Below are 25,795 nucleotides of genomic sequence, written 5' to 3' on the forward strand. Positions count from 1 at the left end.
GGTTAAACTAAGATTCAAGTAAGACATGTTCAGATTTTTTTCATCTGCTTGTTGGGATGCAACCATAGACTGTAAGGTTTGTGTAACGAAAAAGTTGGCCGGTGGTTTATCTGTCAGACAGTCCGTACCCGGGGAAAAATAAGCCTAATATGTTGGCTTCTCGTTGTCTTGGTTACGAGTACTGTTTGAAGGCTTTTGATTGTTAAGTAGCTAGCTATGTAGCTAATTGGTTTGGTTAAAGCAAGAGGGTTAAAGTAGTAGCTAAACGTTAATGTTAGCTACAGGTCTTCAGTAAGATATCGTGACACAATACAAAACATGTCTGACACACTTAAACACGAAGATAAATTGGGAGCAGTTCTATTTCAGGTAAGTTATGTTGTCTAGCTACCTTAACGTTAACTAGCTAGCCAGTTAGCTAGCTAGCTAACTAACCAATCTTAACGTTAACGTTAGTCAATGTATTGAACAATACTTAGGTTAACGTTAGTTAATCCATCTGTCTTTAGTTTTTGTGGTAATCTCAAATTAACAAATTAGCTAAATTATGACCAGAGTGCAGACAATAACTAAATGTTTTCATAAACTGGTAAACAATTTCTTTGCAAGAACAAGCTAACGTTACACGTTAAATTCGGTTGTTGGTTGTTGTTGACTGTTTTTTAGGCCAGTTATGCACAGTATGTACATCACAGAACTGTATATTACAGGTTCAAAAGGATTTGAGACAACTCAAATGTAGCCTTGAGAACATCACTATCAATGAGAGGGGGAAATCACTGGACATTCAAGCCTTGGACGCTGCCATTGGCAAGACAGAGAGTAGCATCAGGGTGAGGATGCTACATTCAGAATAAGCACTGATAACAATACTATTGAATATACATCAGACAAAGGTAGCTGAATTGCATCTTCTATATTATTTTATTATAAATAGAAGCATGCAGAGGATTATCTAAAAACAGTGACTAAGCAGCTGCTGGTTCTTCCAAGAATTGAAGACTTACAACAAAAGAAACAGATTCCCAAGTGGTAAGTAAGGAGAAGCTTATATAAGTTATTACTAAATAATTACCTACAGTGGGGACACTTTCCTTCACCCATTTGTTAGAACTCTTAAGAAATATGTTTAGAATTGCATAAATGCTGGTGATTGGTATTGTGAGTCTGAAATAGAGACGTTACACAGGAAACCTGCTCTGGAGACTATCCCAGATGTGCGTCCACCAAGGGAAGACCTTCAAGGGACTTCAACTGGGAAAAAGGTAGATTTTTATTCATGTTCAGAAATGAAAATTTAGTAATACTACTAAGTAATACTATTGCTTAGTAATATAGAGTACAAGCTATAGATAAGTTAGAAATTCAGCAGACAGACAAGATAAACAAAAGTAGACATGAGACAAAAATAAAACACATTAATTCCTTTTTGCTTAGCAGAAATATACATACATTTAAATCTTTGATATTGCTAATTCAAGTTTTAAAACATTTCCTCTATCTGTCTCCTTCAGCACAAGTCTGCGTTAACCACGCATTTGCTATGTAATCCTGCTCACCCAAACAACAGAGCCATTATGCACCAGCAATTTGGGATACCCCTCCCTGATTTCCACAAGAGGAGCACAAATGCAGTAAGTAATATGACTTTAAATGTAGATTAATATTACTTCAGCTGTAGATTGAGAGTATTCCAAAAATGTTATGCCATGCATAGAAACGCCACTTTACAGAGGTTTGATTAGATACTTTCAAAATACAGTATGGTTTTTGGGTTATCAGTATCATGATAATTTAAGTATTGTCAAGTATTGTCAAATTTATTGATGCTAGAAATAATGTTAAAAGTATGCTTGTGTGACTTCCATGTCAGTATCTCATTGTGATGCACTGTGTGCTCCAGGTGGGTTTAAAGTAAACACTATGAACTTAAAAATGCTACTTAACTCAGGTCTGCCCTGGAGCCTTTCAGGCTCTTTGTGTAATCAAGGTGATATTTTTTTTTTTGTCCCATAATTTCGTTTTGCAATTTGTTGTCAGATTGACTAGCATACATGACAATCATGGAGTGGGTGACAGTTAATTCATCTGTGGCTTTGTAAAACTGAACACCAAGGAGATTTTTTTTAACTTTTTATTAGTTGCAGAAATCAGGCTACATCTGTTATTTTGGCTTTCTTAGTTATGGAGCAGATTGTCTCATCACACTTCAGTCTTACTGCTGGAAAAGACTATAATCAACTATAATAATAATACACTATTATCAGAATGATCCTATGTCCTACAGTTATTTGCTTTGCACAGTGAAGAATTGATTCCTGTGTCTTACGTCTTGACTGGTACTGTATGTTGATATTAATTGCAACATACATGCGAATGCCTCGGGAAAATTTTTATTAGAAAGCATTACAAGAGTTTCAGCTACAACTTAGAAGAATTGGATATTAGTGTTCCTTTCCCTGATGCTTACTCCTTTAATCCTCAAAAGGGACACTTTATGCTGGAGTAAAGAGTGATGGTACAGGTCTGCATTAATGTGTCATGGTCAGAGAGACAGGGACATAAAGGTCACTTGGCACAGTGATGACAGCCAGCACTTGTCACAGCAAACAAATTAATCTTTGCAAAGGTCGGAATTAGTTTTAGATATATTTTACACAGTTTTTTTTCCAATATTTTTTTTGTAATCTATACCTGACATGAGAAATAGCGGCCAAGACTGTCACTCTGATATAGGAGAGATGGAAGTGCTGGCTGCAGAAAGCAGAAAGCAGCAGATTGCAGCACATCAGCAGTCTTCTAAAGAAACAGGCGCCTGATTGCTGTGCTATGGGCTACTGGTTTACAGCTGTCTCAGGACAGAAGTGAGTACCTGGTCCAGCATGCCAATAAGACAGCCGTAGCTTCCCCAACTGCTAACCACTGGCTCTCTGCCTGCTGCCTCCTCATGCAACTCAGGCCAGCTCTTCTCCACTCCATACCCAAGCCAGGAAATTAGCTTTTGCATTTTAGCAATTTTACAAAAAGGTGCCACCTTTTCCCAACCCCATCTGAAACAGATGTGTGCCTTTGAGGGGAGATTCTCCCAGCACCTGGCTACTACCTGTGGTCTGTCAGAGAGCTCAGTGGTCTGAGGAGAACGAAGGAGAGGACATTAGGTGACAAGTCGGGAGGATCCACAGCACAAACTTTGTGTTTTATAAGTAATGACACATTTGAATCTGCATATTGAAGTAGGCCATTAAATGTACTTTTAATGTAATTATGATACAGAAGTGTGTATTAAAAATGTTTAAGTTTAGCAGAACAGAATTGCTGTGAGTTATAGTGTTTTAAGATAAACCTTTAATCTTGGCTACTTTGTAATTAATGGAAGTAGACTAGAGTTAGATGGGTTACACGGCAGTTTACAACTTTGAACGTGCCAGTTTTATGGCACTCCTAAATTCTTAATAAATACAGAAAATCTATTGTTTGTAATCATGTAGGCTATCCAGGGCTCTTCTTGATACTCCCTCTGCTAGAACGTTCTTTTTTTCTTACATCACAAGGCTCATTAATGGTTGGTTACCTCCTATACTTACAACTATATCTGTCTATAACTATACAACAATATCTCTAGAAAAGAAAAAAAAACATTCAATTTAAACATGCTCAAGCTCTCAACTTGTATTTGTTGCATTTAGTTTTATAAAGCTAGGGCCGGGCTGCTTTAGCACTCTTTAGGGTTTTTATCTGGTAGCATTGCTTTGATTTTATTTATTTCAGATGTACAACCTGTGATCTTATATAAAAATTCTGTTCAGGCAAAACATCACAGAATAATCTCTGGCCCTGTGGTGAGTCTTCCGACCATTGAACCAAAAGGCCGTCATAGCCTGGCAATGCCTGAAGAAGACATGCGGACAAGTAAACAGATTTTTCAACACCTGACCTCTCTTATACTCTAGACAAATGCTTATTGATTGTGTGTGTCAGTTGGTGTTTGATATTTGTGGCAGTTTGATCAGGCCACTACCTTATATTTAATGACTAACTGCTAACTATAATTTAGATTTTTATATTCAATTATTTCGATTTTTTTATATTAACTTAGCACTCTGTTTTCAATATTATTGTTTTTAAAATTTTTTTTATCAAGTGCAATGTTTTGAAAGGTTTCATTTTTTTTTTTTTCTAATTTCCTCAGTGGCCGATAGAAGTTTGCTTCATATGTCGATCCAGCACAAGGCTGCATCTCTTCACCCCAGAGAGGATTCATATTCTTCTAAGACAGGTCCGTTGCCCTTGGAAATATTTACACTAAGAAAACTCCTGCCACTGTGGCAATCCAATATTTTGTGAGGGCTTCTATGCAATTATGGATTTTGTCTTCAGTTTTGCTCTCTTGCCAATTCTGTCATTTTTTTGTTTGTCTTTTAGTTTAAACCATTTAGTGACTCCATTGTAGTAGGTACAGCTGCCACTTGATTTGACATTAAACACTGTTTGCCACTGATTGATCACTGATAGAGTACATTTGAGCCTGTGTGTTTGGGGCTTTAGGTCTGATAGGCTCGAAGTCCCGGCGTTACAAGCAGCTGAAATGGGAAACAGAACCTGGATCCACCTGTGAAAAAATAGCCAGAGAATGCACACCCCTCTGGACCACCAAGACACCGCCTCCCTCTACAACCTCCAAGAGCGTGGACCACAGGGGTATGATGCAAGGCATCAACGATCTTATCCCTAAAAGCCCTGAGGTAAGAATACTGTAATAGTTTTAAATAGATGTTAAATTAAATCAAGAAAGAGAAGGTGATCAGAGACAATATTCAATTCTTTATTGCTAAGCTACCTGTATTATTAAAGTCTAGGTTGGTTGCCTCTCACTTGTTTCCCTATTTTCTGTAGAATGTACCTGTGCAAGTTCCAGTAAACATCAGCAAATACCCCTTTACCATCATAAAGGGACGGATCAACCCAATGGCGACAGATTTCTGTCATTTCAAGCAGAGCTTTAGCTTGTGCTGGAGCAGTGTTGTAGATGCTCTGGAGGCCCTGGAAAAGCTGCTCAGGGACTTTGCTGTGCCTCTAGCCAAAGTGAGCGGGGAACGGCTAGTGGAGTTTGGCCATGGTTGGGATAGTGGTTGGAGAAAGGCTCCTCCAGTGATCGGCCTCCTCTCAGTGCTTGAAAACTGGGAGGAGGTATTGGGTCTGGTCTCACGCCCAGGTCAGCGCTACAAGGGAGAGGGGGGCATTGACGCAGCTGCCATCCACATCCAGTCCTGCTGGAGGCGCTACTTAGCCCAGACTGCCTACCTGCGCCACTGCCAGCGCAAGTGGGCGGCAGGCACCATCGCTATCTCATGGTTGATGCACACTCAGATGCTTCGTGTCAGGAAGGCCCTACAGGCCCGGCGTTTCAGACAACTGGAGAATTACCGCAGCAGAGCCCAGGTGATGTTTCTTATATCCAATGTGTGCTTTCTCTCTTTTTCTCTCTCTTACTTAATGTTGCTCTCTCGCCTTTTTAAAGCTTGCATTTGTTTCTCCCCAATATTATGACTTCTAAATTAAATCAAATAAGACAAATCCTAAATGTGTATGTATAGGTTTCCATCTGAGATGTAATCGTTTGTTATCAAAACTAAATTATCTGCATAATATTTGAATGTTACTTTGTGCTTGTGTGTTTTAAAATGTAAATAAAACAGTTTGACACCGTTTGAAAAAAAACAAAAACAGGTTAAAGGGGTGATAGAATGATTATATAGGGTATTTCACACTGTTCCTTAAGGTCTCCTAATGGGGTATGTAACATTGGTTGGGCTGAAAATGGCCTGGTTGATATTTTATTGGCCCTTATGCATCCCTGTGTTTTGGCCCTATTTCTAACAAGAGCTTTTCTTCCAAATATGGTATGCTCATGAATATTTAGATGATTGCGGACAATCGCTGATTGGTTGAGCGAATCCCCATACACACACATTGGAGACGAGACAGTAGGTCACATATTTCAGTACTTCTGCAATGTTTCATTACCAAATTCACTTCTGAGACTTTTTTATGCGAGAAATCAACTATATAAAGCTCAAATATGGGCCGTTTTACAAAAAATTGATGGCTAATTGCAAATTTGGTAAGACGTGTCAGACTTTAGGAGCTCCACACAGTCTGATGAGAAAGCGGCAGCCTGCTGGGCACGATACCCAGGGCAAAGTCACTACCGGGGGTAGTGACTACTACCGCTACCGGGGCTCCGCGGAGCTGGCCGGCTGCCGGCATAACTATAATATATTTACAGTTTGAATTTCGTCACAGCACTTATATCACAGCTACCCCAAGGTCTTACAAAGGTAACAGTTGTGTCCGATTTCAATTTAGGGCGTTTTTGTGAACGTGAGGGGTCTTGTTAGGAGGAGCAGCTAGCTAGCTATGTGTTCCATTCAATACAATGGGAAAAGATCGCGGCTATCTAGCTACACTTTCGGCATAACTATAGTATATTTACAGTTTGAATTTCGTCACGGCACTTATATTACAGGTTCCCTAATGTCTTATAAAGCTAACTGTTGTGTCTGATTTCGATTTAATGAATTTTTGTGAATATGAGGGGTTTCGTTAGCTGCTAGTGTCCCTTCAATCCAATGGGTAAAGATAGCGGCTAGCTAGCTACACTTTTGGCATAACTATAGTATATTTACACTTTGAATTTCGTCACGGCATGTATATCACAGCTACCAAAAGGTCTTACAAAGCTTAGCTAACACTTGTCCGATTTCAATTTAAGGTCTCGTTAGGAGGAGGCTAGCTCTCATTGATGGACTCCAGCTCACCGCGGGCTCTATCAATGAGACTCGCGGACAAGAGGCGTTTTATTTCCCCGATCGTTTGTTTAAATAACTCAACACACATGTCCATTATAAGATTAACTGGAACCTGCAGTAAGAGATTGCAGGCGTAGCAAGCTCGCTGACCGCGCTCTCAGTCACGCACCGGCCATTTAGCAGGAAGAGGGGAGGGAGAACATCGAGCTGCAGGCCCTGGAGCTCTGTCAGGGCAGCAGCGTTTGGTAGTCCGATGTAGCAACCCAGGCAGCACCGGCCGCTGAACTCCGACACACATTGCAATTAGCCATAAATCTTCGTAAAATGGCCCATATTTGAGCTTTACATAGTTGATTTCTCGCATAAAAAAGTTTCAGAAGTGAATTTTGTAATGGAATAGCAGAGATCTGCGCAACCTAGATTCAGAAGACTACCTGATCTCAGGTCAGTTGTGTAGCCTATGCAAATGTTGGGGCGTGACAAAGAGAGAGACTAGAGCCAAATGAGGAGGAGCCGCCGAGTTGACGTCAACTAGGCGGCTCGTTGAGATTCGCCCGTTTTCAGAGGCAGTTTCAAATTGTGAGATTTGCAGAGGAAAGAGGTGTCAATGGGATTTTGAGGTTCTATGTATGTCCTATTTACCCACCAAACTGTCATTTTTCATCTATGACAAGTTAAAATCGGTTTTGCATTCTATCACCCCTTTAATTGTTGAAAAATATTGTTTAGGCTAAAAGGAAAAGCAAGTTTCTGCATTTCAGCTTGTTACTATAAAGTTCTATATCCCATTCAGTCAAAAATGTCAGTGTTTTAGAGAGGGCCAATCAAAACCTGTGTTTGAGAAAATTCAACACCATTTAAAAGTGAAAAAAAAAAAAAAAAAAAAAAGGAAACTCAAAAAAAAAAAAAAAAAAAAAAAAAAAAAAAAAAAAGAGAAAAAAAAAAATTACAGAGTAGAACAATAAAAAGACGAAGCAAGATAAACATGAAACATCAGAGGACTTAGATAAACAGAGGGGAACAGCACAAAGAAAAATTAAGACAGATAAACGGTAGAAAACAGCAGAAAGAGAGTGAGACAGAGGAATAAAGTAAAACTGCACAGCCACATTAATAGCACAAAAAAACAAACAGTGAGAGCTAGAGATCAAGGGCAAAAAAGGTACCCAATCCATTCCACTGGCCAATTACATACAGTACATGTAACAGTAGCTAAATATATAATGGTGTGCTAAATATTATAGATGGTTTAAATATTTAAATAAAAAAATTTGTTGTGGTGATATTAGGTTTTAAAAACTATTTTTCTTAAAAACTAAGAAAATTATTGTTTTGCAGCTGAAATTATTGTGAATGCAGTGCCAAAATGTAATTTGTAGTTGAGTGGGACACCAATAGTTTTTAACCAAAACTATTGGTTAAAAAAAATTTTTTTACAGTTTTTTTGAATTGCTAAATGATAGATGGCACAGCTGAAGTCACATGTGCAAAACTCTAACTACAGTCTGCACTACCAACAGTGACCTGAACTAAACAGTTCACATCACCTGCAAAACTCATTCCAAGCAACACAACTCTTCACACACGTCTCAAAACAGGCTCAGTGCAGCCAAACACTATGAACAATACTCATGTAGATAACACGCACTGTCACTAAGAACACACTGAGAGTAAAAACACTAGCATCAAACACCAATACACAAATTACAAACTTTTCATCTTTACAGTTTAAGTGACTTCACACTACTCAATAGTTTCTTTAAAGAAAAGATATCGATTTTATAATATACCAATTTTACGTAGAATTTTACGTAGATTTTAAGAACGAATGAAAATCAGCAATTCGCTTCAATATAGTATTTTGTCTCTAGTAATTTATGGAATTACTGGAAAAAAAAAACTAAAGGTACATAACAGTAACAAAGAATAGTGTGACTAATCCTGCCTCTCTCCAGCATCATGTGGCAGGTTTTCTTCATCACATTGGATGTCTGCGTCATCTCTAAATACAAATGAATATGGTGTTTCCATTGCTTTCACCTCCATTACTTTCTGAAAAACAGTAAGAACGTAGTTTTACTATTGTAAAGATATAGTGTTTTTCACTTCTTTTTTTATAGCTGTGTATATAACCTCAGATATCTTACCTGGACATATTGGTATCTTTGCTCTTTTACCTGTTTCTCTCAAACGGTACAGTGTAGAATTGTTTCATTCATATTTGGTGTTTGTATACAAAAAAAAGGCTGTCTGAGCTTCCTTTGTATAAATACCGTATATGTTCATTAACTAGTCTAAAAGAAGACACCTGCTTAGGCTTTCAGCTAAAATTGCAATCAGCAGTGTTTGAAATACACCAGACTGAAATCTATTCCGTTTTGAATGTGTGGTTAACAGTTTTGACAGCAGTGTGTTAGCATTTGAACAAAGTGCTGTAAATCCAGAGTGTTGTGCAGGTGGTGGTTGAAGTCATGTGATAAGTGTGTAGAGTTTTGAAAACTGTGTTCAAGCAATGAAAAACGAACTAGAGTTTGGTCCACATGAACTGCTGCTGTGCAGACTGTAGTTACAATTTTGCACGTTACTCCACTGTCGTTTAGCAATCGAAAAAAACTGTAAAACATAAAATATACCAAAACATTTAATTTATGAATGCAATTTAATCTTATTTTAGACATTTTAGATTCCATGGGCAATGTGAAGACATATTTACTACATTACTACAAATATTTTTAACTTCTTTCTGCCATAGCGGAACCTTGCAATCTTAAACTCAATAAATAAAAATCTGCTTCTATTTAGCTCTTCAAGAGAACGGTATGAAAGCACAATTTTCCTAGATGCATAATGTTCTGTATATTTTTCCCCATTCAGTGTAGATGTCATGTCTGTGCTGTCATCTGGGTTGAACATCTTTTAGAGCACTGGCACAATATTAATTAGTGCCTACAAGTTCATTTAGTTTTAACATCGCTGTGTGTGTATACATGCACTAAATGTATGTTCTCACTCTTTAAACATTCATACCCTGTTAATTAAGCCTGCTAATCTTCCCCTGGCAGTAGCATCATGTACCTTGCTGATTGAATTAATTGTGAGAAGATGTTTCTGAAGTAAACGCTTAATTTAATTAAGGTGGTATTTTATGCTTGGTTTGCTTCTGTTAGCCCAGAGAGAGATTGGCTTGATGTGTTTTAGCTATGCAGTGATGATTTGTGTGTGTGTGTGTGTGTGTGTGTGTGTGTGTGTGTGTGTGTGTGTGTGTGTGTGTGTGTGTGTACGCGTCCAAGCAGTCCCCTCTCTGATCACTCCTTTTCTCCATCCCCAGCATCTGGCAGCCAACTGGAAACACATCCAGTCCTCCAAGAGGACCATTATCCACATCCCTTCATTAGGTAGCTTTCTCTGCCTACTGCGCACACACACACACACACACACACACACACACACACACACACACACACACACACACACACACACACACACACACACACACACACACACACACACACACACACACACACATCTGATCCAGCAGCAGTCATCCCCTGTCTCACCACTCCGCTGCCCCAGTCTGTGGCCCTGGTGGAGGCACTCTGTCTCGTTCAAATGACTCTCTGCAGGAAAGCACTCACAGGATGATGACAGTCCCCATGCCAGGGAACTGAACAATTTAGTCTCAATCGCCATTTAATTTGCAGATTAAGCAAATGAAAAGCCATTATGTTGAATATTTGCAAGAGGCACAAAGGTCTTATTTTATTGCTGTGCAAAAACTAACACACCAAAAAAGAGGAAGAAGCTGCTGTGTTTTTGCACTAGACATAGAGTGCAAGCTATGATCTGTTCTTGTTCTAATTTCACCATGGCACTCACATTTAGACTGTAATCAGGCATGTGCATTGTAAATCATTGAGCGATTGTCTAAAATTATTAAGCCTAATTACTAGCAGATGGAATGCTTTATTTGCACTTGGGGTGGCTACAGAGAGTGCTGTGTGAGCAAGGATAATTAGGAAGTTGAACCCCATTGTTGTTAATTAGCATGAATCCAATCATTTAATTACCTTGATTCAGTTGAGGATTCCCTCTCAGGTAGAAATCCAGACAGACATAGAGTAAAATCCTGGAGGTACCACTGGATGTACCTCAGTAGTGGCTGGACATGGTGCAACAGGACGCCCAGCACATGACAGACGCTGCACCTGCTAGTTATTAATCTAAATTAATTATCAGATTGCACTACTGTGTGACTAGACTTAACTACCTATCCCCCAAGTCTAGTAGCGCACATCTAAGGGTAGTTGTACAGAGCAACAGATTTTAATGAAGGGAATTAGAGATGATATGAATCTCTCTTTCAAAGTCTTGTGCAAACTTTTGTGAAACTTGTTCTGACAGGATACTCTCAGAGCCAGCGAATGAACCTCAGGGGATTTGACATCCTACAGAACATCCAAATAAGTAGAGTGTGTGATATTAGAGGTAGGAGCTTTTCACAGCCACACCCCCATATACATACATTAACTTTCTCTGCTTTACTGTAAACATGTAATTTACTCTTTGTATATTTTAAGATGAAAATGTGGAGGTGATCTACGTATGTCCGCGGCATTTGGGGGAAGACATTTTGCACTATTACACCAGCCTCCTGAAGTGTGATGGAGCCACAGATGAGGATGATACCGGGACCCCTCAGGCCTCATCCTCCTCTGTCAGACGCTTCATCATCCTCACACCTGAGGCTGTAGATTATTTTCCGGTAAGGTCAATCACATAATAACAATAACATTTTGTGCACAGATGTAATCTTTAAAGAAAAAACCCTGACAATACCTTCCATTTCTCAGCAGGATCTTAGAATTTACTGTAGAGGCGTCGATTGTATTGTACTGTAGAGATGCTACAAGCATCTGTAGTTTATGAATTCTCCTCTAGAGGGTACTAGAGGAGATTATTATACAGTTGTTGTTTTAGAGTTACCCTCTGTGTGTTTAATATTTTTCATTCCCTTTTACAACCTTTTGAAATTAAACATCTGTGTTATTTCGAAGTAACCACACTACAGCTATATGAAGTTATACTTAATTAAAATACATGTACATTCATTGTAGTGACAACTTGCTAAAAACCTTCCTCGCCACTTCTTGCAGGATGTAAAGGGTTCGGACTCATGTAGACCACCATGTCCAACTTCAACATGCAAGGCTATCCAAAGAGGTCCAGGCTCGTAGAAAGTGAAAAATGATTTATTCCATGGATTGGATCAAAAATAAAGATGAGGAAATTGACTTTGCCAGAACCAAAAATACAGTCTACAGACAGCGGTCAGAAAAATTGTTGCTCCCATCCTGCTCCGTTGAAGCCTAACTTACACTAACTTCACTTAAAGAAACCAACTCAAAATGTTCCACTTGCAGATTAGGCTGGTATATCGTGAGTCGGAATAGGGCAAAACACACATCAGAGCACATTGTGCAACATGACCAATTACCTGAATGTCTCTGAAAACAATTTACTTTTGTAATAAGAATAAAATACCAAAAATTGTAAACAATACAAAATGGTGCTTACATTAGTGGTCTCTAGCTGGTGCTCGTGAAATAATAAAATGTTATATTAGTTGGTTTTATTAACTGTTTATTCCATCTAACTGCTGCATTTAAAAGAAAATCTGAATTGTTTTGATTACCTCCATACAATAAAATGAAGGTGTTGTTATATTGTCTTTTTGCATCCAGCCATTCTATCCATCTTTTTATATCCCTTTGCACTAGATTGAATGTGCAACATGACATGGTCTTCTTCATTTCTTTCTATTGATTTTCCTGCTGTTTTGTTGTTAAACTGTGCCAGACGTGTTGCTGAGATGAATCACTGGTACCCATGGCTGGCAGCACATTCTGCCAGTGACAGAAGGGATAATTCCATGTGGATCAAATAAATACAGATGTGAAGTAATTAGTTATATTCCCAAGGAGCTCATTGCTAACACACATTAAAGATGTGAAGGATAGCGGAAGCCTCCCACAGGCAGCTTTTATCAATTCAACCTGCTGGAATACAGGAGAGGTTACAACCCTGCTGGCTATTACAATAATAGATCTGTTGTGTGTACACAGTGATAAATCAGGTCAAGAAACAACCCTTGGAAGACACATTTAGACATCTTAGCTGCAGCAGAAATCTTTTTCCCCATCTTCTCTTCCAGACCCATAACATGTGCCTGTCTACACTGCTAAAGTACAGTCCACGCACCCTGAAGCGCATCAGGAACCTGATCCAGGGGAAGCAGGCCTATATTGTGGGTGGAGTAGCCCATGAGGATGACCTGGCAGTGGCTGATGAACTAGGAGTGCCAATCCTGGCTCCAGAACCAGCTATTGCACAGCTCTACAGCTCCAAGTCTGGAGGGAGGAGGATCTTCGCCGGGGCAGAGGTTGATGTACCCCCTGGTCAAGGAGACATCTACTCACTAAACCAGGTCAGAGATCAAAACCACAATTGTATGCACAGACTCTATTACAGCATGAGGTATTTTGACCACTGCCTGATAACACAGAACACTTTTTTACTTTTATTTATAATTAATTATATTATGAGTTTGTTTTTCACATGTCTCTCATGGTTTAGCTTCATGAAACACTGGCTAGGATCATGACTCAAAACATTGATGTGCAGCGCTGGCTATTCAAGATGGACTCTGAGCATGATGGCCGTGGCACAGCATACTGTGATATATGCTATCTTAGCTGCTATAACTGGGCCCTTCAGGAATACCATCGTTATGGTCCTGAGCTATGGAACACAGAATGGATTCAGGTATGATGTGAGGATTACGTCATTCCCTCCCTGTCATAAACTATAGGACCACTTCTTAAGGGAAATTTTATACACTTACTTTTATGCAATGTTTTATTGAATTTGCTTGAATTTTGGTTTGGGTTTTTATTTATTTATTTACCTTATTACTTCTCCCTAAATTGATGTTTTTTTTTACTATTATGGCTTGTTTTTATGGCTCACTCCAAAGCACTGGTTTTAGAAAAGTGTAATACAAATAAAGTTTATTGCTATTATTATTACACTCATACCAATGAGGGATCGGCCATTTAAAGTTAACATGGTAACAACTAGATACTTAACAGATAACATTACAGTATCAGCTAGATATTTAAAAGGATTTGTGCTCCTTGTTGAGATGAGACAGCTCAAAAAAAGGATTAGATTCACGTCTGTCATTGAATGAACAAAAGCATAGGTCACAGTGGGGTCAGAGAGTTGCCATCATTTAGCCCAGAGTAGGGTGAGTCACAATGCTGGTCCCCGTAGTACAGTATTTTGAGCATCGTCTCCAGAGACAGAACATTAAATCAATAGATAAAATATCTGTTTATACACACAGCCATTATCCTTTCTCCAAGGCACATACGTCAACTAGTGTGTTGGGGAGAACAAAAGCCTGTCCAATGGTAGTAATGCCCTAACTCACCTGGCAGTGATAATTAAATCACAGTACAGACATTCTGGTCAACAGAGCATTTTTCTCTGTACATGTATATATATTTTTATAAAACTATTGTGCAGATTATTGTCACACAGATTCACATCTGATTTAATTTGTATTACAAAATGTAGTTGAAAGTTTATCAAAGTACAAATGACACTAAACACTTAAATCCTAAATTGCAGCTGATGCTTTGATTTTCTGCTCTAGCATTACAACATTGAGCTTTCTGTGTTTGTCCATAACACGTATTGGATGGGTGTGAGCCATTTGTAAAGAGAACATTTAGTACAAATACAGTGTGTAGTGTTAAAAGTGTGATGTTGTAAAAAATCAACATTTGCTTTACCCTCAAAAAATAAATTTAGATTTAATCGCAGACCTATTCAGAACAAATAAAATGCACTTAATCATTGGTAAACCATTCATTTTGTACAGACCCAATCTGTACACAGCTTCTGAGCCCCTGGCTCTTATTTCTCATATGCTTACAAAGTAGCCTTTGATTTTCTGTCATGTGTTAATTACCGTATTTTGCCATTTAACTGAGAGCTTTGTGTAAACTAATTACAGGCTAATGATTGTGGGCTTGGAGCACAACGATTTTACTTTTTATTCCATTCGAAAGAACAGCAATCATCTCAAGCTTCTTATGGCTCACTCTGTTTTGTTCCTATTAGCTCGTTCTTTGATTCATAGTGTATGTGCAGTGCGGCGCTGTAATTGTTGTTGCATTGGTGCTGTTAATTATGGCAGAGTGGCTGAGCCACAGCCAAGGTCCATAATGGTGGCTGAGGACAGCACAGGAAAGTAAATGGGGTTTGTTTCACCAGCTGGGGTCCCATGGAGAGGGAAGAGTGCCGAGGCCCCCAGTGTAGGCCGACAGCCTCGGGGCTTCTGGGCCATATGGACACAACACTTTAACTGGCCTTTATTCTACACCTTGCTCTTTTAATCAAAGCAAAGCCCACGTCCTGTGCTCCTTATTGCATGATTTTTTCCTATGACATTTGTTTTCCCCTAAAATGTATTAGCCCCTTAAATATATCCGTCTGTTGTTGTACTTGTGTATATTGAAGATAGCAATTTGGCTCTACAGTATATGCTGTAAGATTACAGAACAATGTTGTTGATGAGATAGAAACATGAATATTTTATATCAGTGCATATCCTCGCTATCCTCTCCTCACAGCAGAAACTGTAGGTGGATGTTTAAACTTGCCAGTATATTTTGAGATATAACACTCATTAACTTTTCCAAAAAGAAGTAGACCTAATTACAATGGCAATGGCAGCTTGTGAATAGGATAGATACTGAATATTTGTGAGCATTTAAGCAAGAGATGATTGAAGTTTGTTGTTTATGAAAATAGTAGCAATTTAATTAATTATTAATGAAACACAAATTATCAAATGAAGCGTTTTTAATATGAATTCATAATTACCAAGAATAACATCAAGATCATTGCAAAAAATAATAAATACGTTGTTTGAAGTTTATATTGTACAAATATGTTATTCAGTTCAGTGGAATGTCTCATACTCTTTATAATCACTGTAAAAGTAGGATTAGAGAGTGTACTTGGCCTCAGTCTACACAGACTGTGTGCATATTTTTGTAATTATTGCTTGTTCTGAAGGGCTCAGCATGAAGAAGCCTGACTCACAAGAATACCATGTGGTCTTTCAGAATAATACCAACAATCAGATTCCTTCTGGCTATGTAAAAGAAAGCCTAAAAGGGTACAACAACAAGAAGGAGGAGGGTTCACAGCCACACTATAGGAGCTTCCACAGACGTCTAGGAGATGGTGGGTTTCTCTGAATATAGTGAGGCCCATAGCCTCCAGCACAGTGTTTTAGCCTGCAGAAAGCCCCCAGGCCTCTTTTAGCATTTACACAGAGAGAGGTTAAAGACATGTAGATCTGCATCCATGCAATGCCTGAAGGGGCCACACACACACACACACACACACACACACACACACACACACACACACACACACACACACTTAAGCGCTCACACAGCTTGCATATGGATCATTAGGCACAAGAGGGTAAAAATTACACCTAATAGCGTCAACAGATGGAGTATTTCTTTTTGTCACGCTGTGTACAAACAGATCTTGAGCAACACCTTATTTAGGTTAAGTTTGTCAACGAAATGGGTCATTTGATAATCACTACCACTGAAGAGGTACAGGGACATTTTGTACAGATGTTTTCTGTCTAAATATTGTGCAGTTTGTGCTTGCATGGAGGAGTTTAAATATATAATGCTCTGCCTTAACATAATTAACCCTAATTAACCTTAATACGATCTTAAATTAAAATGAAATATTTTTTGTGGTCCACGTTTGCTTTGTGTTTTCTTTCATTTCACTGTAGGTTATAAGTGCCTTTTGTGCAATCTTTAAATTATCTTTAAAATCTTCAAAATTCAACCAGGGATGAGGAGAATGTGAAAACAAGAGAGTAACTTTCATTTAGTATTACACATGAAATCAGTCATGAGCTGTAGTAGATTAATGTTGAAACTTTGGTGGGACAGTGCTACAGAAAATGAATATTCATACAAAATGTATGACTAGTCAAATCATATCCCTCTACAGTATTCTCGAGACTAACTGTAGCTTCTCAGTTGTCTCACCATGTAATGGCTGTGAAATGGCAATCAAAGAGGCAGGGCGACATCTATTTTATTTATGACCAGATTGCTTGGCTTTATGTGGACACCAAGCAAAGCCTGAATCCTATCACAGGGTACTGTACGCAGTTTAAGTCCAAATAATTTATTGCAAAATACCTCTCTTTCTTTTCTTCCTGTCCTGCTGTTTCTGTGAACTGCATAGGCAAAGTCCTGGGGTGAGCTTGCTCTTCCATTTATAATGACAACCGTTCCCTTACACTTTTTGCCGCACCATTGTGTGCTTTATGGTTTGTATAGGGGGAATCACTGTGTAGCATTTGACCTCGCCTCTTACAGTACTTGAATATGATGATGGCTGTTACATGACTGGAATATCAACAGCATAATCTCCAGTCCTGTCTCCAGTGAAGCCAGACAGCATATACTCAAAACAAAGTAACGCTCTAGATAGAATGATGAAGGAACAAAGACATTATTTCCATTCAGAATTTAGTCATCTTTCAGACAGGTTTCACATATTCTATTGCGTATAACCAAATTAAAATCCTGTCTAATGGTCAGACATTATTACGTACAGAACCCTGTATTTGAAAGAAGACTCAGCACTTGAACACTTCATACAGTCCACATAAGCATTCAGTTGTAGTTTTATACCATATATACAATATATATGGTATAAAATGACAGCTAAAGGTTTAGTAGAGTCTTGGTTGTTACTTTGACTATATTACAGCATTGTCAGAGGAAACATTGTTCTTGAGTTGCCAAACTGTTTAAGAGACACCTAAAGCAAAAGTTAGAAATTAACAGCATAATTAAGTGGTGAAACCATTATGGCATTTCCTAGTTACAGAAACAAGAGTGCTATCGATCCCCGTCAAGCCCTGATTGATCCCCAGATAGATGGGGTTAGCTTAGGCATTCATCAGCTGCTCAGTGGAGAGAGTTGTTATTGAGGGCAGGTGCTGTCTCTGTGGCTGTGAGTTAAAGCCATTAGACTCCTGAGGCCTTCTGATAATAGGCTGTCACTCACAGATAGGCCCTCCCGCAGTATCCATCAGACACTCGCACATAAATTGAAGCAGCCACCAAAGGTCTGGAGGATAACAAGCAGTCACTGGAGTCATCCGGATTACACAAGGGCATTTCCAATAATGTAGTCGACCCCTAGAAAGCTTTGATAATGGGACAAAATAAAGTAGCCAGGACTTGTTATTGAATTTTTTTTTATTTTTATTAATTAACAAATAATTTCCTCAGATCTGTCACCAACTAATTTGCAGTATATCCCTAATCTATGCACCTTAACTTTCTTTCTGCAGGAGTCTGTGTTGCTTAGATATCTAGATGAAATCCCAGAGTGGCTTGCCCGTTACGGTCATCCAGCTAAAACCTCCTGCTATCCCAACTGGGCCTGCTTCCTGAAGACCTTCCTCAGGCAAGGTCTGATACCTATTGTCAGGCACTGAATGCTTATTCACCTGCAAATACAACCATTTGGAATATGATAACAGTGTACAATGTACTTCCTAGTTCCCAGATGTTGCCTATGTGACCTGACAAGTTTAATAAAATTCATGTTACTCTTGTTGGTTGTTAAACAGCTACCAGGAGAGTTTCAGATGCTGTATCATTGGTAACTTTTTTGTTGTCTGTACTGCAGCCATTCCTCTGCTCTCACTGTTTGTCCAGGAGGTGTGGTGGAGGCCTACCCCCCTTCAGACAGTGTTACCTGTCTGACAGTAGATCTGCTGCTGGAGCCCGGGGGTGAGGTGACCATGCTGTCCTGTGGAGACCAGCTTCACAGCTCCTGTCAACTGGAAGCTATAGGCTCCACTGTTCCTCAGACCTCTGTACACCCAGAGACCCTGCAATCCATCTGCATGCGTGTGGGCCAGGCCTGTCTACAGCGCCTTATAGTAGGTTATGTCTCCGTGGACCTGGCTACATTTCTGAACCGCAACACCATGGAGCAAAAGGTGAGACACAGACAAGGCGGCCTTAGCTCATGCTACCACGATAAATATATTCTGGGCTGTTGCAGCGTGGGGTCTCAAAGCTCTCTATTTCACCATATGGTGAAAGAGATCAATTTTTAGGCTGGATCAGCAATCCATATGAGCAGATAGGTGTCTCCCCTACTGCTCCCTTAGGATTTGAAAAACAGGCAAGGCAAACAGTGGGCACAGGGACCAAATGTGTCACAAGGCCATCTAATAAACTGTCAGGTGTTATCGTGTCGATACACTGATTCCACCATTTAAGGCTTGCCCTTTAACCTCACAGTGCCGAGAAATTCAGAGGCACCTATCTTTTAGACAATAGGTCATTCTAAAGTGGTTTGGCAGCTTCACAGGGATGCCCTGTCAGTGTTTAACCCCTAGCTGCTTACCTACAGCGGTCTGCTGAAATTTGTCTAGTTATTATAGCGAGGCACCATTGAAGCCTGATCTCATTTGTCAGGATTAAGTTTTGTTGATACCTTCTTGATTTATGATATTGGAAATGGGCTGGTTTATGATGGTTTAACCTTTGCTCCTAACGTGTGGCTACATTGACTGTTTATTGATCCAGAGCTGTAAAATGAAATGCTTTGTTTATAATATGGTCTATAAAATACTAAACCTGCAAAACAGTGGAGAAAGGACTAGAGCTACTTTACAGTTTTACAAAAGGGTATGAAAAGGGAATCTGAATGTGTTCAGTTTTTGTTTTTGTTTTATTAAATTTCCATCAGATATACATCTTCCTCTTATTCAGGGCATTTCTGTAAATCTATTCTATTTGTCTTTTTCTTTGTCTTCACTCTTTAAGCTTTATTTGTGTTTAGTTTCATAATTTATTCTCATTATAAAAAAAATGGATTCAGAGTTGACACTAGCTAAGGGCATGTTTGCCACTAGAGGGTAGTCTCTTATGGATTGGATGTTACCACACAGTGAGAGCAAAGCAGTGTTCAGACAATGCAATTTGTATCTTAAAACTTAAAGGAAAAAAAAGAAAAGAAAAAAATATATGTATAGGTTCCTTTTTAAAATACAGAATATTCTTTACATGGACTTCATTTTAAGAAACAAATATATCTCACGGTATTTCTTACATTTCAGGATTTTCATTAGTGTAACTCATATCAGAAAATATGCTATTTCTCAAATTTATCATAGGAGCTAAAACTGCTTTTTTCTTTAACTTGATATAATGACAGACTTAAAATTAATTTTCAGTATCAATGTTGACCCGAAATTGAATGGGATTCACTGACAGCATAATTAAGAACAGACTATAAACAGCATGTGCTTCAATAGAGGCAAAAAGACAGATTCTTAACCATCTCCCCACACACAGAGCTCAGACAGAGGACAGCCACATGGGCAAACCTGTCTGGATTTAAACATCAATTTAGATTCAAACCTGTTGCTAAAAGCTGCCTACTTTATTTGATGGGAAGAAGTGGGTCACATATGTTTGCCCTTGCAGTCTTTCCTCACATTGTGGAATGGTGGGGCCCCAGCTGCAGCATCAGGGTTTTTAATGAAAATGCAAGGCAATAGAAAACAGGTACAATCCAGGCTTACATTTCCCACGGCTTTGTTAAGAACGACAATGAGACATTGGAGTATGATTTTTAGTGAGTCGAGTGAATGGCGCAGTGGAGTGTGTCCTTCACTCAGGCCTAGGTAGCAACCTGATGCATAGAGACTAGCATCTATCCAGTGGTAGCTACTCTACCTCTGTCTGACTGTAAGGGTGACTGGGTGCAGTTTACTTCTGAACATGAATGTATGCAGCTTGTTCATACACTTTGTGCATATATCGTATATTCTATATGTCATTCTCATATAGCATATATGCAATTTTAAATTGTAGTTAAATGATGAAATTACAATATTGACTCATGTAATTACAAATGATAAGCAATGGCTTTTTTACTCAGTGGAAAACTGTTCCAGATTGCCAACTACAACATTGTAGTTCATGTTGCCTAAAATTCTAACATAAAGGAAAAAAAAATTGTCACTATAATAATTTGATACATTATTTTGGGTACTTCTTCATTTGGTTCATTGGAAGTGTTATGAATTATTTTTTCAAATGACAGTCCCTATAAAATTAATACATTCTTAAAATTTTGATATTATTTATTTATTATTATTTGCTTATTTATGAATAGATTTATCATTTAGATTATTTTTGAAACAAAAATGCCAAACTTTCTCTGGTTCCAACTGTATCCAATGTGAAGATTTGCTGATTTTCTTTGTCTTATATCATTGTAAGCTCCATATCTTTGGGTTTTGGACTGTTGTTTAGACAAAACAAGACATTTGAAGGCATCACCTTGGAGAATGTTCTCAGCATTTTTCACTATTTTCTGAAATTTCACTGGAAAAAATGATTAACTAACTAATTGTCAGATTAATCGATTATGAAAATGAGCCCTAGACTATAACTATGTTTCACAATATATTTGAATTTAATAAAAATAATGAAATGTGGCTCATAAGAGAATTACTGTATATGGTCAGATATCCATGTGTTAGTGGAGATAAAGGGCTCAGGTTACAGAGACTGCAGGGTTCAGACAGGCAGTGATTTGCATTCAGTGGCAGGAGCGTTTATTTGACAAATAGGAACAGCAAAAGGAGGCAGCCGACTGCCACTTAGTTATTACCAACTCCTTCAGTGGTGATTTATTTGCCACTTTTGAAGAGAGGGCATAGCTATTAGGTTATTATTGGGAAAATTAGCCCTGTTTAAGCAGAAGGCTACGACCATACCTGACCCCTTAATATACTTATAATGATGCCATTTACTATACATATCTGAACTTAGCTTCTCATCAGACCTGTGCCAAACAAACTAGCCCAAGGCAGACTGAATACAAATACGCAGGGAAGTATCTACTTTATGCATGTGTCATTCCACAACTGAATTACCTAAATCTGTCGAGCACACACTATTAACCGTGTTTTCCCTTTCCCCTGCATCTCAACATGGATAACATTGTAAGGATTAAAAGGTATTGACCCCTCTCTTTATAAGGATTGGTGGGTGAAATACTTTGATGTTCCATTTTTGTGATTAAATTGGAATTTAAGTTTGTAGGGTCAGTTTTTCTCTGCTGTGACACCGAGTTCACCATGTCTTGTTTGCAGGTGTGGGCTATTGATCTGGACCTCACATACAGTGACCAGCTGGCCATGACGCAGTTGCTTCTGATGATGACTGGAGGAACGCTGAATTGTCACACAGGCTGTTTAGAAGTGCCAACACCAATCAGAGAGAAATGCTGTGAACACCAGATTGCAGCCAAAGTACCATTTTATATTTGTTTATAAGGACAGTTTTGATAAAGTTACATTTGAAAAATGCTATATTTGAAGTTGTATACTTTTACAGTGTCCTCAACAAGAAAGAAACCACCAGTTCTAAAGCAAGCTGAGATTTTAGAAGATACCATTATACCACTACAGTAATCACAAAAATAGATAAATGTTTTGCTCTTCATTTTTATTAAATACAACTAAATACTGTAATTACGCACTGAGCTCAATTGGTGTTTAGGTGCTGAATTCATTATCATTTTGATAGATGAGCCTAAATAAGCAACACATTAATAATTCATACCATTTTCATTATGCATGTGTTTGCATGCTTGAACACCTCATCAACCTGGTGCCAGGCCTTAAACAATAGAGCTCTTTTATTAGCAGTATGCCTGAGTTTACGCTTGTTAATCTGCGACTTGTATTATTTTATCAAACATTCATTTAGACGGTGGCCTGGTGCTTCAGTACAGCAGTTGAGCCACCGCTGTGGTTAATGGCTTTAGCAGTGGCCATCATTAGGGGCCTGCATATAACAAACACAATTAAATCCCTGTTGGACACTTTTATTGTTGTGTGAGGGTCCTGTATTTGACAACCGCAAACACACACCCATCACAGCGAGTTATAATCTATCTCCTGAGCTCACAGAGGCTTAGGCCTGCTTTTTTGTCTCCCAAAGGTGCTTGAGAACCAGGAACATGTTTATCCTCTTGAGCCCTGCCACTTTAAGTAATCAACCTCTCTAGTGTTACTTATGACACTTGCATGCTCAGAGCCCCTCTATTATGGTGATGTGTATTGTGCGTTGAGTAGTCCTTTTGTGCATTTGTAGTAGCCTAGAAATCTAGACGCACCTTATCGGCAACAAATGTAACATCTTGATGTGGGTCTGGCTTGTCAGGCTACATTTGTAGTGCTTTTTGTCTCAAATTGAATGCAAACATTTGCTGTCCCAAAACTGTGGTTTCTTTGATTGGCATCGTACAATTAAGCTCATCTTGTATTTGGCTTGTCTTCTAAACGTTAATTGTTCCTCCCCGCAGTTAATTAAGAAAGGCCCAACAGTTTACCACATGTGCCCCACACTCATCATGTTTACTAATCACACACACTCCCCAAACTCAACAGTGACCCTAAGGACATGTGCATGGGGTTCAGCCGTCTCTACCATTTTCACACATCACCACCTATTATACTTTAACTACAAATATTATAAAACGTAAAATTATTTAGTAACGTTTTAGATTAACAGAAAGACTAATGCAAACAGTCATACACTTACTTACTCTTTCTTGTTTTCTTGCTTTTTCTACAGCCTCCCCTGGTTAATCGTTATGCAGTTATTGGGAGCCACTTGTTTCACTCTAACCTTTCCATGTTATACCATAATGTTTTCTTTATGGTGTGCAAGGCTCATGGAATAGGATTTAACATGAAGGTAAAAACTCAAAATTAACCTGTTTGCCTTTAAATCATCCTTACATCTTGTTTATTTTGCAGCTTAGTAGCCTATATGATTGATTTAAATCCACAGATTTTACACATTAAAGTCTGTGGAGTTAGAAAGAAGTGAGCTTACCAGACATTTTTTCCCACTCCTTATCTCTGCTTGAGGCTAGCAGGTCAAGGCTACATTAGTTGCTACTAGCATAACACGCATGAATCTCCGACCAAACTGTTGTTGGCCAAGTTGCATTGTGGGTAATGAAGGTGCCATGTTTTGACAAGAAAGAAGAATGTGTGGAATAAGAAAGACGATATCTCTTGTTCTGCTGCATTGATTTTGATCTTAAATCAAGAGTCCGACAATGTTATAGGAGTGCAATGCTGCATCGGTGAAGTGCTTTTTTTAATCTACACTATGTGATGATGGAGCTGTTCTTTTGACTCTGTGTTTGTGGCTCTTAATTTTCAGAGGAAGCAAGGCACTATATTTGCTGTTTACGACAGCAGTGAGCGACGCACTATTGGAATGATGTAAGTATTTCTTATTGCATCAAATTCCTATGCACACAGTATTAATGAAATGCAGGGTTCATCTTCAGAAGAAAGAATTCTCAGCACATTTAGGTTTGTTTTACCTCTCTTTGTTGAAATAGACAAGCACATGAAATAAACAGTAGAGGATTAGGTGGCTGAAAGACTTCTCCAGATTGAGGACAATTCCTTTAGAGGATAAAGATGCCCCATCTGGCTTTGTAAATGTTGTTACAACCTCTAGAAGTTAAGCAGAGGGTTATTTAACATATTTTTTCACTTAAATCCTTTAGCTTACATAGTGCTGTAACAGTTAAATCAAGCTGAGCTCATCCCCCTAAAGATTGAAGATGTTGCCCACTGAAAGTTTCATTTAACCACCACCATCAGATGAACAAGGTGATTGTTTCTTAGCTGACAACATGAGGAACATTAGTAAACTCGTTTGTTTGGGGTGTCGTTAATAGAACAGTCTCAGAAGATCTCCAGGGAGCTCTGGTGACCTTTGCTCGGAATCTGTCAGACATTCATCAGGAAATATCGCCCTCTAAAATGCAAGGAGAAACCAATTTTAAGGTACCATGTTAATGACTTAACGATCTCTCCTCATCTATATTATGAAACTTGCATCTTGTGTCAAGCTTTGGTCAGCTGGAATTATGCTGAAGAAAATGTAACCAAAATTATGTTTTAAATATAATAACATTGATATATTTTCAAATAAAAGACTCTCGTGTGGAATAATTATGGATAGTAATTTAACTTCTTTTAAATTTTGTTTTTGGAGGAGCTGATCAAGGAAATAGAAGATGTACTGCAGATGACTGTTCAGAACAAGATGCGAGCGGTGGAGGGTAAACTTGCTGCTTAGACAGCTGCGTCACCAATAAACTCTCGGCCAGTTAGGTCATGTCTTTGCCAGCTTTAAATGTCTATTTACACTGTCACTACGTAAACCCTGGAGATGAATCAATGTTGGTCAAACACAAATAGCCAAATAAATTCCTAAGAAATATTGTCAGAATCTGTCATGAACCTTTATAATGATTAGTTGTGTGATCTGTTTGAATATAATTAATAATAATAATAATAATAATAATGGAAAATGAAAGCTTTTAATGACATACAGTAAACTATGCACAAGGTAATTCCACTGGGGAATCAGTAGGCTTCATTCAGGAATTTATAAAGGATTCATGAATTCAAATTATATAAAGCGGTTTTATTTTGTGTTGGAAACGGCAGATTAATTGTGCCTAAACTACTAAAAGTGAATATGTAGTGTGGATACACTGCATAGTATCTTGACTTTATGCCCAGATGTATACAACATAGATGAGAATGAGTATATTGTTTAGTGAGATGTTCCATAATGCATTGCCTCTGTGAACCTGTGGCTACACATTTCTTTGGTCGGTTGATGAAAAAGTGATTGGTACTGGCTGTAATTTGATTGCCAAAGGACTCCTGTAAATTGACAATATGTATTTCTTTATCAAAGAGTGTATTGTGAAGTTTTCAG

General features: G+C 38.5%; 1 protein-coding gene across 3 annotated transcripts; it reads left to right on the top strand.

Annotated features, from left to right (window-relative positions):
- iqch (IQ motif containing H) lies at nt 1–25,294 on the top strand. 3 transcript variants are annotated; one of them, XM_039809644.1, is made up of 21 exons: nt 1–369; nt 711–833; nt 938–1,032; nt 1,190–1,265; nt 1,515–1,634; nt 3,807–3,909; nt 4,190–4,276; nt 4,546–4,742; nt 4,894–5,439; nt 10,138–10,204; nt 11,211–11,294; nt 11,387–11,571; nt 13,021–13,293; nt 13,491–13,631; nt 18,289–18,409; nt 18,659–18,945; nt 22,123–22,281; nt 23,612–23,734; nt 24,212–24,273; nt 24,741–24,849; nt 25,061–25,294. In XM_039809644.1, exons 1-21 carry the CDS (start codon nt 319–321, stop codon nt 25,142–25,144), a joined length of 3,093 nt encoding a protein of 1,030 aa, XP_039665578.1. In that variant the 5' UTR covers nt 1–318; the 3' UTR covers nt 25,145–25,294. The 3 variants fall into 3 exon arrangements, with proteins under 3 accessions (XP_039665578.1, XP_039665579.1, XP_039665577.1); XM_039809643.1 differs by having other exon boundaries at nt 3–369; nt 13,443–13,631; XM_039809645.1 differs by lacking the exons at nt 23,612–23,734; nt 24,212–24,273; nt 24,741–24,849; nt 25,061–25,294 and adding an exon at nt 21,978–21,986 and having other exon boundaries at nt 13,443–13,631; nt 22,123–22,197.
- Nucleotides 25,295–25,795: the final 501 nt, after the last annotated feature.

Source organism: Perca fluviatilis, chromosome 8 (assembly GCF_010015445.1).
Source record: "Perca fluviatilis chromosome 8, GENO_Pfluv_1.0, whole genome shotgun sequence".
NCBI classification, from domain to species: Eukaryota; Metazoa; Chordata; class Actinopteri; order Perciformes; family Percidae; genus Perca; species Perca fluviatilis.